At 47.5% G+C, this 14,188-nt stretch overlaps 1 protein-coding gene across 5 annotated transcripts in view; it reads left to right on the top strand.

Annotated features, from left to right (window-relative positions):
• Nucleotides 1–14,188, top strand: part of LOC139595096 (calcium-activated potassium channel subunit beta-2) — a 95,402-nt gene that overhangs the window by 69,702 nt on the left and 11,512 nt on the right. For 4 of the 5 annotated variants that reach the window (XM_071438041.1, XM_071438040.1, XM_071438038.1 and 1 more), the window contains exon 2: nt 7,914–8,024. The exons of the other annotated variant lie outside the window; for it this stretch is intronic. In XM_071438041.1, coding sequence (XP_071294142.1) covers nt 7,969–8,024 — 56 coding nt within the window. In that variant the 5' untranslated portion in view covers nt 7,914–7,968. The remainder of the gene's footprint in view (nt 1–7,913; nt 8,025–14,188) is intronic. 5 annotated transcript variants of the gene reach the window in all.

Here is a 14,188-nt window from a genome sequence, read left to right as displayed (position 1 = left end):
CTGACTCAAAGGAGATAAAGGATGATTGACCTGCTCAAGGAATTAGGTGACAGAAAAGCCACTCCTGCCCTATCTGCCCTGCCTGTTCGTGCCTTTCCTCTGGGTGCTGCTTGGCACCTGTTTATCTTTCTCTGCCCTCACCTCCCTCCCCAGCCACATCACTCATGCAATATGCTTCTCCCCTGTGGTTTCCCTAAAAGCTGCTGGTGTCCTCTGTGTCCCCAGCAGCCCATCACCCTTCCTCCCCTGTGCTCCTACCCTCAGACACACCATCAGTATTTTAGTGCTGAAGTGAAGCTCTCTCCAGGGACATTTAAAAGCCATGTCCTTCTCAGATCAGCTTCTCTGGAGGGGTGTAAAGCTGAGGCACAGTTGCACAAAGCTGGAAGGGGTGTCCCCATGGGTGGGAATTGGCACAACCACAAAGCAAGGCTCTGCCTTTGCTCTCTGGCACAGGCATCTGTGCATGTCTTGGCTCTCCTCCCTCCTCACTGGGTGGATGGTGGTTGTCCACCATTTTTTAGGCTGTTTTTTCAACTACGACCACCAGAGTGTTCCTGGGAGCCTTTGGCCAGGTCTCAGCAGCCTCTGTGCCTCTGTTCATCACCTCTAAAGCAGCACTACCAACACTCTGTTGTTTCACACTGTGGGGTGTAAATCCCAGGTCCCTCAAATGGAAGCAGTGAGTCAGTCTGAGGCCAGGTCACTTCAGCATAGTCAATTCAGCTCCCACTGTGCACAAATTACTATTAAAAATACATTTATTAGTATCCAAAACAGCATCCTCTAAGATCTGGTGAACCAGGTACCCACAAAAGCTCCTCTGGGGACAAGGTCATTCCCTTCTGATGGCCATCAAAGAGACTGACCTCGCCATGGAGTGTGCCTCCACTCCATCTCCTTTCTCTCACCCCATCTCCATTTCCCCCTGGGCTTATCAGGGCACAGCCATGAGCCACAGAGCCTCTTCAGTGCCACCCACACGCTCTTATCCAGCCAGCCTGGCCCAGCTCTCGTGGTGCAGTGCAGCACCCAAGGTGATCTATCCCTCTGCAATTGCAGAGGGCTGTGTTCAGATTTAAAGGAGAGCATCCATTGAGGTAGTGCAGCACTTTCACTGCCTTCTTCCTTCCCCCCAGGATCCTTCTCCATCAGTGTAGCGCTGCCTGGTCTTTGGCAGAGCAGATCTCACTGCAAAACTCTCTTGGCTCAGCTGGACAGAAGCAAATTGCAGGGGGTGACCCTGCACTTGCCACTGCTACCCCCCTCCCAGAGCCAGCCCCATCTGACAGGCAGATTGTGCCCTTCTCTGAAGCCAGGGAGCAGCTGAGATGATGAATATAGTGCTTGTCCAATGTGTCACTCGCTACGTAAATTCAAATTCAGCACGGAAAGCTAAAAATGTTTGCAGAATCCTGACAGGCAAAGTGGACAATTATGTTCAGCTGCTCCTCACAAACGTTGATCCTCATGAGTGCAACGTGCCAAGAGAGGCATTGCCTCGTGCTTGGACTGCAAACTCACCAGCACCAAAACATGAGGATGGGAACAGGGGCTGGCTCTTCACTCCGTGCTCTGCCTCCTGGGGATGGTCTGAAGGTGCCAGGTGCAGTTGTGGCACCAGCACCTCTCTTGTACAGAGGCCATAGTGCCAGAATGCTCAAGGCAACCAAAAAGTCACCAAAGAAGAGAAGTTGTGAGTCTCTTGCTTGCTCTAGCCCCCTCCTTTGTAGCTGACCTGGGAGACAGGAATTTCTTCGAATTCACTGCTCCAATCAGCTAAATCAGAATAATTGAGACAACACAGTGTGGCCAAGGTGAGTGAAACAAATTATCACTGGGATAGTAATGTATAGGAAGAGGCACTTGGAAAACAAATAAGGAAAGAAAATTGGAGAAGGAAGTTAATGGTAAAAAGATCACAAAGAATAAAGGCTATAAAGTCTACAGGCATGCTGGGGGACTAGGAAGGCAGCTGTTGGGAAAGTGGAAGCCTAGGGATAAGGGGCATAATTAAATGGCAAGGCTTAAAAGCTTTTTCAAAACAAAGAAAGTCAGCACTGGAGAGAAACACGTGAGATGGAAATCTGGAAGGTTCAGAGGTTACAGTGGAATATTTAATTTCAAAGTGTGGATATATTGTTATGTAGCAGGGAGATACAGATACACCAGCCTTTCTGAATACTTCTTTTTCTCCTGTATATACTGGAAAGAGGGAATTAAAAATTGTCAAGTATAAAGAAATACTGCCTTAGAAAACATACCCAAATGTCACTGTGTTCCACACACAGCTAATCTGCACCTCTGTGTGACAGCTTCAGCTGTCCCTGGCAGCCCCATTCTCCTCCTTTGGACATGGAATGTCCTAGACATGCCTGTGACATGGGAATCCAGCAGCACCACTCTGTGTCCAGGATGTCTCCCTCATTCAACTCAAGATCTGGATGGAGAGCTCAGCTCTGAGCTCTGAGCTCTGGGGAGATTTCCGAGCAGGGTCAGAAATAGAAGTGAATCATTAATGAAGCATCATTAACCATCAGCCTTCCCATACTCTTGTCAGTACATTAGCAGCAGCTGCCCAGTGTCCGTTTCCCCCTTGCCCAGACTGAAGGTCACCTGCTGGCTGGATCAGTCTGTTGGTGCTCCTGGGAGGCTGCAGCAAGAGCAGCAATTTGTGTCACTCTGCCCCTGCCCATCAGCAAAGTTCCCTGACAGAGGCACAAATTCACCCTTTGGTGTTGCTTTTGCTGCTCCTCCATCCAGAGCTGCTGCTGCCAGAGCATTCAATGTTCCCTAAGTGGTGACTGCCTTCTGCTCATGCAGATGCATTTCTTTTGTGAGTTAGCTCGTGTTCTTGGTGTGTGTTTTCTGTCGTGTTTCGGATGCAAACAAGGGTCCTTGGTCCAGTTCTTTTATTTTTTTAAGACCAGGATTGGAAACCTGCCCTGGATCATCTCCTGAATCAGACAGGAGCATCTTAATACAGGAGTTACTTCCACCACTCTGCCTGGGAAACTCTTCCATGCTCTGAGGCACCTGAAAGCCAGACTGCCCTCCAGTCAGGCTACAATTTACATTAAAAATTCAACAGGCTGTTTTATTTATTCTCCCCTCCTTCATCACACACCACTTTCCCTGTTTTCTGGCTCATCAAATCCATAAGAGAACATTCTATCACCAGACAGAGGCATGGGTAAGACCTGTTTGGACACAAAGTCTAATTGCTGATATTCAGTAAATTCACCTCAAAGCGAGCAACTGTCTTCTTGCAGGTTGTCTTTGATGGCTGGCTTCAGTCTCTTCCTTTCCTCATGGGACCACTCAAAAAAAGGGTTTATCCAGGCATGAGAGAGACCAAATATTTCCCACCACTCAGCAGCCACTGACCCATCTGCCCAAGAACTGGCTCTGGCTGCTGTGGGTGCCAAGGGGAGAGGGGTGGCAGGAAAACTTTGGGGTTTCCAGAGAGCTCCCTTGGGTTTTTCTGGCTGGGAAACACTGGGATAAAGCATCCAGTAGCTGTCAGCATGGACAGTGGGGGATGTGGGTGTATTCACAGAGCTGGGGTGGTCAGTGATTGAATCTTTAGGTGAATGTTTAGCTTTTGTTGCCTTTTGATGAATCAGGGTGTCTTTTATGAGGCAGAATTAATGCAAGTGCTTCTCTTTTTACAGTGGCCACACTGCCCAGGAAATGAAATGTCATAAGGGGAAAAAAGCTCATTAGTTTGGTGCTGTAAATGGTTCTCCAAGGTCTCAGAAACCCTGTGATTAACATAAACATAGGCAGAGGCAATTACAAGCAAACACACATCTAAAACCCAGCTTTCCATCTAAAAACATGGTCTGCAACATCTCTCTTTGGCTGCTCACAGCTGTGGTGACCTAGAGGTAAGGGACTTTCCATACCAGTGATGACTCAAACTGTAGAGAGAGGAAGGAGAGCAGCCAACCCAGGGTGCAAGTGAGGACAACAGAGAGATATAGGGTATGTAATATAGTGCCCAAGGTACCAGCAAAGGGATTTTGTGATTTACCCTCAGAATTACATCCTTTTTTGGAGCAATTTGAAGCAAATGGTAGCCTGTTGTGTTTTCTTCACACTGAAATCCTCAATCAGGTGGTTGCTGTTGTATGGACATGTTGATAGCCCTTAGGGCAGAGCAGAATAGTTCTAATTTTCTAAGAGGTCTCTCAAGTCTTCACCTTGCAATGGCTGAAAAAGTGGACATCTTGTCAGGTTTTCTGGTGAGTTCCATGAAATCCACCAGCAGGTAATGCTAAAGAAGAGGATGAGAACAAGAGAAGATGGGAGGAGTGGAACAGCATCACAGACTCGTGTTTGTACCAGACTGTGCACCCTTTATTCTGCATTTCTGCCCTTAGCCTTGAGCATTTACTCAGAACACACCCAGATGTAAAGAATGAAGTGTGTTTTGTAAAAACCAAAGCTTGTCCCCCTTTCCTGTCACTGTGGCAACCATGTCAGGAGAGAACTGCATTGATGCCACTTTTTGTAAACAGTGAAGGAGACAGAGGTGTCCAGGCAAGGTCAGGCAGGAAGGCCAGAGTCCCACCCTGCACCCTGGCTAGCAAAAGTCACAACTACAGCAGCTTGGGGATAACCTGCCCTACAGGAATAACCTCCACAGTCTAAAAAGCAGCTTGAAGCATCTCTTCTCCACTGTTTTTAAGGTATTTTTGTGACTTTAGGTGCTCTGTCTGTTCATGCAATGACATGATCCACTCTGAATGCAAGGCTGACATCCTGCAGTCATGAGTTGCCCAGGCTGATTACTTGTTGCATGATAAAAATAACTGGCCAGCAGCTGACTCTGAGAAGCCATGGGGGAAATAAACCAAGAAAAAGTAGTGTTATTTGTTTTCCCAGGAAAGAGAGAGGAGGCAGTGAAGAAACATGGATCACAGAGACTTACCCAGCAGGGGAGAAAGGCATGGAGGTTTAACTGACCTGGTGGTGTCACAGACATGTTTTATGAAAAATCCTCTCCTTAGGATTTTTTCTCCTGAGAAGCTGAGAGGCCTCAGGAACAAAATGTAAACATTGATTATCTGCTGCTTTGGAATGCAACAGCTGGATCTGTGATTGGTCCATGTTGGTTGTTTCTAATTAATGCCCAATCACAGCCCAGCTGTCTCGGGCTCTCAGTCAGACACAAGCTTTTGTTATCATTTTTTTTTCTATTCTTCGCAAGCTTTCTGATGAAATCTTTTCTATTCTTTTAGTATAGTTTTAATATAACATATATATCATAAAATAATAAATCAAGCCTTCTGAAACATGGAGTCAGATCCTCATCTCTTCCCTCTTCCTAAGACCCCTGTGAACAGCACCTCATGGTGGGGCAGAGCATGCTCATGGAGGATGCAAATTTGGAGCTTATGAATCCTCCAAAGGCCTTCAAAGAAGGCTCCTGGAGAGTTTGTGTGGTTGCTGGTGCACAAAAGGTTTTTACCTAATGTCTAACCCCTGCCTAAGGGAACCATGGGCTTCGGTCACTCATTTGACCTCTGGAGTAGTGTTATGATGTCATCAGTGTTACAATTTTACACAAAATTAGGTGTGCAATTGTGTGTTAAATAGTGGTAGTTAGCTTGGATTGCTCAACTAACGAAGCAGGCAGCATTAAAGCTGTCACATATGGACTGCTCCAGGGCACTGGCACTGCAAGGGAGTCTGAAATCACTCCCACTTCACTGGGCAGAGAAGCATCCCTCTTCCTTCTCTGGCATCCCCTCAGTGGGACAGACCCCCTCACCCAGCTCCCAGCCCAGAAATTTGCTCTGGAGCTTATAAATCTGGTTCCCTGCCCAGGGAGTCCTGCCCAGGTGTCCCTGTAGGCTCAGACAGGTGGCAGAAGCTGCTGATGACCTCTAATGTGTGCCCAAGCTTTGCTTAATTAAGAAAAGGCTCTCTAATAGCATTCACCACCATCTCCTGATGGCTCTGGGACCACTCAGGCTGTGGCAGCACAACCAGGCTCTCCTGTAGTGCGTGACATCCTAACGAGTGCTATGGCATAATTTAAATAAAACATAATTTTATTTTCCATCATTAAGGGACTCAGCCTGGGGCAGGCTCAGTCCAGCATGCAGTGTGGCCCTTGGGGAGTTGGTCTGACCCCTCCTGCATGGCCTGGAGCAGAAGCCCCAGCTGGGTGGTCACTGTGGTGCTGTCTGAGGTAATGTGGGTAAAATCTCATCCAGCAGTGTGAGGATTTGGCTCAGGGTGAGTGATTTCACAAGTGAAATTTCTGACCAATATCACTATCAAAACACTTAGCTGTTGGCTATATTGATTAGATCCCAGCAGATGCTACTTCACCTTCTAAACTATAGTTATTTCAGGGAGGTAGGGCCTCATCTTGCTGTTCATTCCCCAGTATTTAACTTCAGTGGTTGCATGGAAAGAACAGAATTGTTCTTGGCATTCAGACTGCACTGATCACCACAGAATCAGGGAAAGGGCTGGGGGAGATTCCCCTCCTTCCTCCTCCTTTCTTCTGGACCCCCTTCTTGTCCAATTTGCTGTTCAGCAATGCAGCCAAAAGCTCCATCAAATATTGCCACCTCTTATTGTAGGCAAGGCCCTTGTCTGCAAGTGCCAGTCCTGAGCCAGCACCTGAGCAGGGCAGCAGGATCCCAGGAGGGAGGGGTGTCAGGAACACCAGTTTGGCAGGGCAGGAGGATCCCAGCAGGGAGGGGTGACAGGAACACCAGTTTGGCCAGTTTGCCCAGCCAGGGTGTGAATTGGGCCTGGGGCTGTGTCGTGGCCCCTGTGGTGGGGGCTCTGGGCTGATTCCAGCTGGAATGCCCAGTCCCTCAGCACCCATCAGCCTGTCTGCACACTGATGGGTTTTGGCTCCTGTCCATGTCAGTCTTCCCCTGCAGCCACCTCTACAGTATTTAAGTATTCTCCTGGTTCACCACTATGCAAATATTGAAATTAGCCCTTTGCATGATGATGGAGACAGTGGCATTAGAGACTTTCTCAGATCATGTGCCTTCTCTGCTGACAGCTTCAGCCATCAGGTTTATTTTTCAGTGAGCTGAAGAATGGCCCCCAGTGTATGAAAACTTCACAGTGAACTATTTGGTATCTGGAGTTTTTTCCCTTAAGCTTGTATCTGAATGCATTAAAAACACAAAATGTTGTGCTGTAAAAGAAGGCAAAATGCAGCCTTCATAGGAATGGCCCAATTCTCAGAGACCAAGATCTTTACCTGAGCCTCATGAAAACCAGAAGGAATTAAGAGGGGCTACAAGGGGAGCCACGGCCCCACTAGCAGGCCCAGTGTGGCCTGAGGCCCTGAGAGAAGGCACCAGATCTCACACCCTGAAATGAAACAAGGAAGTCCTTGGGCAGGGATCAACTGGCCTTGGGATAGGAATTTCTCCATGGGAAAAGATGTCTTTGTCATATCAGTTACACTTCCACAAAATGCTGCATTTGCATCTCATACTTCTGCCCCATTCAGAGACCTTCCCTGAGAGCCTCATCTTGCTGGGAGCTGCAGAACAACCAAAAACCTGTAATGAGTGTGGATGTGCTTAAACAACACCCATTTTGTCCCTGAAAAATACTGCCATAAGAACCCTGGACACAGCTATTACCTTTTCTTGAACTACTGATGATTTCTTGCCCATGGTATGAATCCTTTGCAGCGTGGAGCAGAGCTAAGCCTGATTATCCAGCCTCAGCTTTTCCCAGTGGGGCTGATGGGGTTTATTCTCCATTCCAGCACACTGGTCTCTCATCCCCATCTTTCACAAGTTAACTAATGTCCATCCTCAGAGCACAGGGGGCATGGCCACAGGGGATCTGGCACGCTGGATATGGTGTGCTCTGCCATGTTGGGTGGGCAGTGACAAAAATTATCCCTCTTCCCCCAGGTCCTTCCATCGTCCCACTGCAGCGAGCAGAGCCAACACTGGGCAGCCCTCTAAAATGTTTATTTGGACCAGTGGCCGGGGATCTACATCTTACAGACATGATGAGAAAAGGTAAAGGCACCTGTGCTGATTGTCTCCTAAGGGTTTGCATATCTGACTGTGGCCTGGGGCTTCTCCCCAGGGCTGGCACTGGGGATGCAGGAGGGATGCAGAGGGTGCCCTCCCTGTGCCCCACAGCCCCAGCTCTGCTCCACCAGGAGTGCCAGGTTACTGTGCCAAGCCAAAGCAGAGCCCAGGGGCAGTGCCAGATGTGGGAACCCAGGAATTTCTTCTGGCTGCCCTGGAGGACTCAAGACCCTGCCAAGGGGCTCAGAGACCTTGGCACACAGCTCAAGACCCCTGTGCCTCTCTGATCTTGACTCATGGAAAAACAATTATCAACCTTTATATGAAGAATTACAAGTCAAAAGAGTTTAAGTAGAATGATAGTGAATTTATCACAGGGTGAAAAATAGATTTTTGGGGTTTTTAGAATGGGGGTTCAGGAGGTAAGATGGAGGAATCTGGGTGTGTCCAGTCTTTCTCTTTCTTCTTCTTGGCCTCCATCTTCTGCTGTGATGTTGGCACTTTAGATTGGTTTAGAGTAGAAACTCACTGTCTAACGTAGGTGATAGGGATTGGGAAGTTATGGTAAATGTTGTACACGTAGGTTTTAGTATAAAAGACAATTCCACCTCTGAGGCAGGCAGTGTGCTCAAGCCAACCTGCCAGAGAGACCTCAGGTGTCAGAGAAAGAATGTTATAGCTTAGAAATAATAAAAAACCTTGAGAACAAGAACAGAAAAATCTTGACTCCTTCTTCAGCTGCCAGACTGGGAACAAGAAGCTTGTCCACATCTCAGAGTCACTCTGACCAGCAGAAATTCCAGAGCCAGAGCCATGGCCAGAGCCTTCCTTGTTCTCTGCCACCAGCAGCACACTGTGGCCATCTCTGTGTCAGGTTTAAAAGCACACTGATCACAGCCTCAGCTGTGCAGCCCCTACCCCTGAGAAGCCCTCGTGCTCTTTGCAGGTGTCCTGCCTCAGCCAGCAGCCACACTGTCCCCCAGGCAGGGCACTGCCCCACACCTGAATGATGCCTCCAGCTGCCAGGGGTGATTTCTGGCTGTACAGGTGCACGTGTGAGGATGAGCCTGTGTGCAGCACCCTGCACAGGAGCTGGGGGTTGTTTGGCTGCTTGAAAGAGAGCTGGTGGCTCACCAGCCCACTTGAGTGGTGTTGCTGGAGGGAACAGGCTGAAGGAGACAGGAATAAATGAGTTACTGGGTCTCCCAGGGGAGCAGGGAAACGTTCCAAAGAGAAGGAAAGGGAAGGAGAGGTTTGAAGTCCACAGACAAAGGCAGAGCTCCGTTGGGAACAAAAGAAGTTAAATATCAATGATGAAATAATAATTGTCAGTAATGCTCAGACTCATCCTTCCAAAATCCCCCTCCTTTGCAGTAAGATTTGCTGGACAGCTTGTCTTGTCACAACAAGGACACATTTGCCTTTCTTTTCTTTCCTTTGCCCCTTTCCACCTCTCCTTCAGTTCCTCTTGCAGTGACTATTAAATGTAATCACAAAAAATCACACTCCAGTGAAACAAAACCAGATATCAATGTATCTACAGTGCCAATTAGCAAACCACACTCTTCAGTAATTCTAATGAGACATTACTGTGACATCTGCTTGGGAATCTGCACTCCTGAATTCAGGCAGCAGAGCTGCCCTCAGGACCCTGAGATTCTTTGGAGAATTGGCCCATTCTCTGACTGTTTCTGCAAAGGTTGCATAGGTGTTCAGCTCGAGGAGTTATCTGATCCCAAGCAGGTATTTTGAAGACAAAAAGGCTAGCTTTGCAGCAGGAACTTTCATTGGAGCTGGTTGTCTAAATGCCTCCTGTACTTCTGCCAGTCTCTTCTTTAATTGAATTTTCCCCAGGCTAATGTCCTTCTGCATTAGAACACTGTCATAGTCCAGGGGTGAGGGGATATCTGCCCACACTTTGGGCTGGCTGGAAGCTCCTGATTAGCACAGCCTTTGACTCTCACCATGCCTTGAAGCTAGGCTGATTAACTTGGGCTGAGGGCTCACCAGAGTCTGGTCAGTACAAATCCAGGCAGAGCTGATCCCTGCCTGCCTGCAGAAACAGGGAACAGGGAGCAGGATCTCTGTGCCTGCACACCAGCCATGACAAATTCAAGTATCCTGACAAGCCTTTGGGTGGGTTTATTTCCCAAGAGAAGGACTTCTTTGTAGCTTGTGAGTGATTAATAAAATGCAGGAGGGAAAGGGAGGAAATAAGAGAGAGCTGATGGCAGCCTGAGGACTGCAGAGGAGAGGTGTGAATACAGAGCAAGTGCTGTTAGTGGGAGAAACTCATCCTCCAGTGTCTGGCAGTGATTTTAACATATGTAAGGTCACCAGTGCCATCATTATATCAAACAAGTGGTGCCTTTCAGAGAAATGACTCACCTTAAATGACCCCTTCCCAAGAATTTTGGTCTTTAAACTTCAGACAGGAAGATTGTTGTATGGATCAGCAAACTTGTCACCCAACATATGCTACAGCCACAGAATTTTGAGGGATGGCACCATAATATTAACTCTGCTGCAAGGACCACTTGCTCTAAAGGAATCACCTCCTCCTGGGTGGAAGGTATCTCTGAGACATCTCTTTTTGCAGGATCAGCACCAGAATATCTGTATTTCATTGCTGTTTTAGCCATCAATGATTCCCCAGCTGCCACATTTGATGCTTTGGAAAACTAGTCGAGCTCTCATTCTTTCTCAGCTGTCAAAGAGGCTCTCCACACCATTGCAACCATTGGAAAAACAAAGCACTGGTTTGGTTTGGTTTGGTTTGGTTTGGTTTGGTTTGGTTTGGTTTGGTTTGGTTCGGTTCGGTTTGGTTCAGTTTTGTCCAGCCTGGTGAGGAAGAGGGAAGCAATTGAGTGAAAAAATCTGTTAATATCGATAGGAATCCACCTACAGCCATCACTGAGTCTGTTCTGAGGGCTCCAGAGAGATTTCCTGTTGCCATAGGTCTACTAGCAAAAACTGGTGCAGCCAAACATACCCGTAAATAAAAATGTAAAGAAGGTGGCTTCTAAGCAGAAAAATCCCTGCATATGGGGAATTCTGCAGGTAAGACACAGGAGTAGCTTCTGACCATTTCATTCATGGATTTCTGATATCAGTAAACACCTCACCATGAGGTAATTTGCGTGACATCTGCATAACAACTCTGATATCAGAGAAGGGAATGTGAATTCAAAGTCATTCTGAATTATTCAGGCAGGCATCCCTGTCTGACAAGCGCCAGGACTGCGTGGTGCCAGAGGAGGCAATGCCTCCCTCAGTGTCACCCCACGGTCCCTCTGCAAGGGGAGGGCTTTGAGGTAGGTACTCTGTGCTTATTTGAAATAAATAAAGTCATTGCAGGTGCCTGGTTATTCTAGCCTTCCCATGAGGACATTTAGCACTCTTTACAGAGCTCTTAGTGCTGCTCATTCTGGAGCAGGAGGTACAGAAGGATCTGCTGAGCACATTGAGAGGGATTCCTGCACTGCTGCTGTGCAGGGACATGGAGAGGGAAACTCCACTGTCCCCAGCAGGCACAGTCATGGCTGAGATCTCCTCTCTGGCATCTGAGCCTGGGGAGAGCTGCCTCTCTTTATCCTCTGAGAAACCTGGCAGAAAGGACAGGGAAATTTAGCAGGGGAGAACTTCACTTTGGAAATGATCAGGGTCACAAAGACCTTTTGTCCTTGGGGGATTGCTTCCTATTAAATGCCTCTGCAGAGGTCAGGGAGACCCTGTTCTGACAGCTGGGGCCTCTTTAAAAGCCAACAGCCCCCCTGGATGGCATATGGGGAGTTATCCCAGGGAATCACTGGGATTAGATGGAGTCACTTGGTGAGCAGTGCCTGGGATGCAGCGACCTGTGCTGAAACACAGCCCAGCAGGCAGCTGGCTGTGGCTGTGCAGCTCTGGGATCCAAAAGCAGCCAGCTCAGCAGGGCATTATTGCAGCTGACCGAGCAGAGGGAGGCCCCTGAGCTGTGCCAGGAGTTCACAGGTAATGAACTCACCCACCCTGACACAGCTGCACACTCATATGCAGGGCACTGCTGATGCCCCAGTGAGGGAGGAGCTGAGACTGCTCTGCTTCTGCCCAAATACTGGGCAAAACATACTGTGTTCCCCAAACCAGGGCTCTCAGGGGCAAAAATGTGAAGTTTTGTAGCAGCAGACATTCCCAGTATCACACAAAGAGAATTGGCACCTCCCCAGTGCAGGCACAAGCGTGAAGAGGAGGAGGAGGAGGAGGAGGAAGGGTTGTTCAGCACTGTCTCCTGGGCTGTGGCAGGACTGCTGTCATGGGCTGGCATGTGCCACACCACCACCCACCCCAGCAGGGTCACCAGGCTGACTCCTGGCAGGGATTCAGGGGAAAAAGCCCTCAGTGAGGTGCACCAGGCTATCACTTTGCTGTTGTTCGGGGCTTTGAATAACAAATATTTACAGAAGAGCAATGGAAGCTGTGCTCCAAGCCTGACCTCTGAGGCAGAGCTTTCTTCAGCTTTATTTCCTCCAGTAGGTGAGCTTGGAGGATGCACCTGGCAGGTGGTCAACAGCCACCTTTGCCAGGCAGCTCATTTTCACTACACACCTTTCAGTCCATCCTTTTTTTGCCTCTGATGGTGTGTTCCTTGGCCAAGGGCCACAGGGGAAGCACTTGTAACCAATCTCAATTAGTTATTTGTTTTCAGATTGTCCATTTGCATCCCTTTTATGTCCAATGGCATTAGTGAGTGATTGCACTGGGCCTGTTTTATGCCTACATGTTGCCATGAGTTATGCTGTGTGCTGGTTTAATGTGCTGGAACTGCATGACAGTCTCTGCCTTCCTGCCTGCTTCCATTTGGGAGCAATGCAAATCCTAATGGCAGCAGTTAAATACACTTTGATAAATAATAATAGAAAAGTAGCATTAGATTATGACTCTACATTACTTCTTTGAAGGCAATTGCATCTGCCAGTTCACAATATATTTTTTTTTTCCCGAACAGCAGAGAAAACCTTGACAGGCAGAATTATCATTTCATTTCCAAACAAGAAAATACTGACAAGCTCTAAAGGATGGTTTTGAAGAGAAACCATGGACACCTAAAGATGTCAACTGCAGTTGGATAAAGAAACCTCAAGGGTTGTTAGGTACAGGAGACTTGACTGCAGTACTGTCTAAGCAACATTTTTGCTATAAAACCCCACACCATATGTGCTTTTCCTGGCTATGACTCATCATCTAAATAGAAACTCAATTCCAGTCTCAGGGAGTCTATGATTAAACATATTTTTTGCTGTTGCATCTACTGTGTTTATGTACGATTTCACATCTGTCTTATCTCTATTTCTTTATCCTTAATAGCCAATGTGAGTTCTCTGGTTGACCTGACTCAGTGATTTTTTATTTTTTTTTCCCCACGGGTGAGTGAAACTTGGTGGCTTCAGCTGAAAGGAGTGGTGGGTTTGCTAGAGGCCAAAGTGACGTTGATGTTGCTCACCTGCCATTTTGCAGACAGTGGAAGAGGAACTCCTCCCACGTGTCCTACTGTGTCCATGTTATGGTGGTGCCAGGGCTCAGAGCTGTGCTTCGGGTGCTGCCTGGATGATTCAAAAGAACCATAACAGGAAGCACAGGAGATTTTGACCAGCCTCAGGTCTGTAAGTACATTTTAAACCCACAAAGTTTGAGTGTGTTTGAAATGTACTCAAGTATTTCCTTCTCCACCATTGTGTCCGCATGACCCATTGAATCATCAAAGGCTCGGAGATGAAAGAAGGACTTATGGTTAGAAAATGCAAAGGACTCTCTGCTGAAGGGGGAATGGTTTGTTGTATCTTCTTTTTCTTTTTTTTTTTTTCTTCTTTTTTTTTTAATCCCAGAACAAATAGCTCTGGTGGATAATTCTCTGTGAGGGTTTTCACTGTAATGAGTAACTGGGCTTCCAAAAAGCTGTTTTATGAATAAAGTAAATAAGCTCCCAATCAAAAAAACCCACAGAAATCAATTGCAAAATCCCCACAGTGTTTCATGAGCTTTGAGTCACACTCAGGGTGGAAAATTGCCCAAACCAATAGCCTGTAGTGAATCAAAAGAGAGCATGGTCCTTTCAGATAATATTAATGATGACTTTCTTCAGGCTATTTCCTACATGTGGTAATGTAAGA

The sequence above is a fragment of the Agelaius tricolor genome, unplaced genomic scaffold (genome assembly GCF_023055355.1).
Source record: "Agelaius tricolor isolate 1412-34295 unplaced genomic scaffold, bAgeTri1.0.p SCAF_12, whole genome shotgun sequence".
NCBI lineage: Eukaryota > Metazoa > Chordata > Aves > Passeriformes > Icteridae > Agelaius > Agelaius tricolor.
The sequence above is the reverse complement of the archived record's forward strand: the minus strand, read 5'-3'. Positions and strand labels throughout refer to the sequence as shown.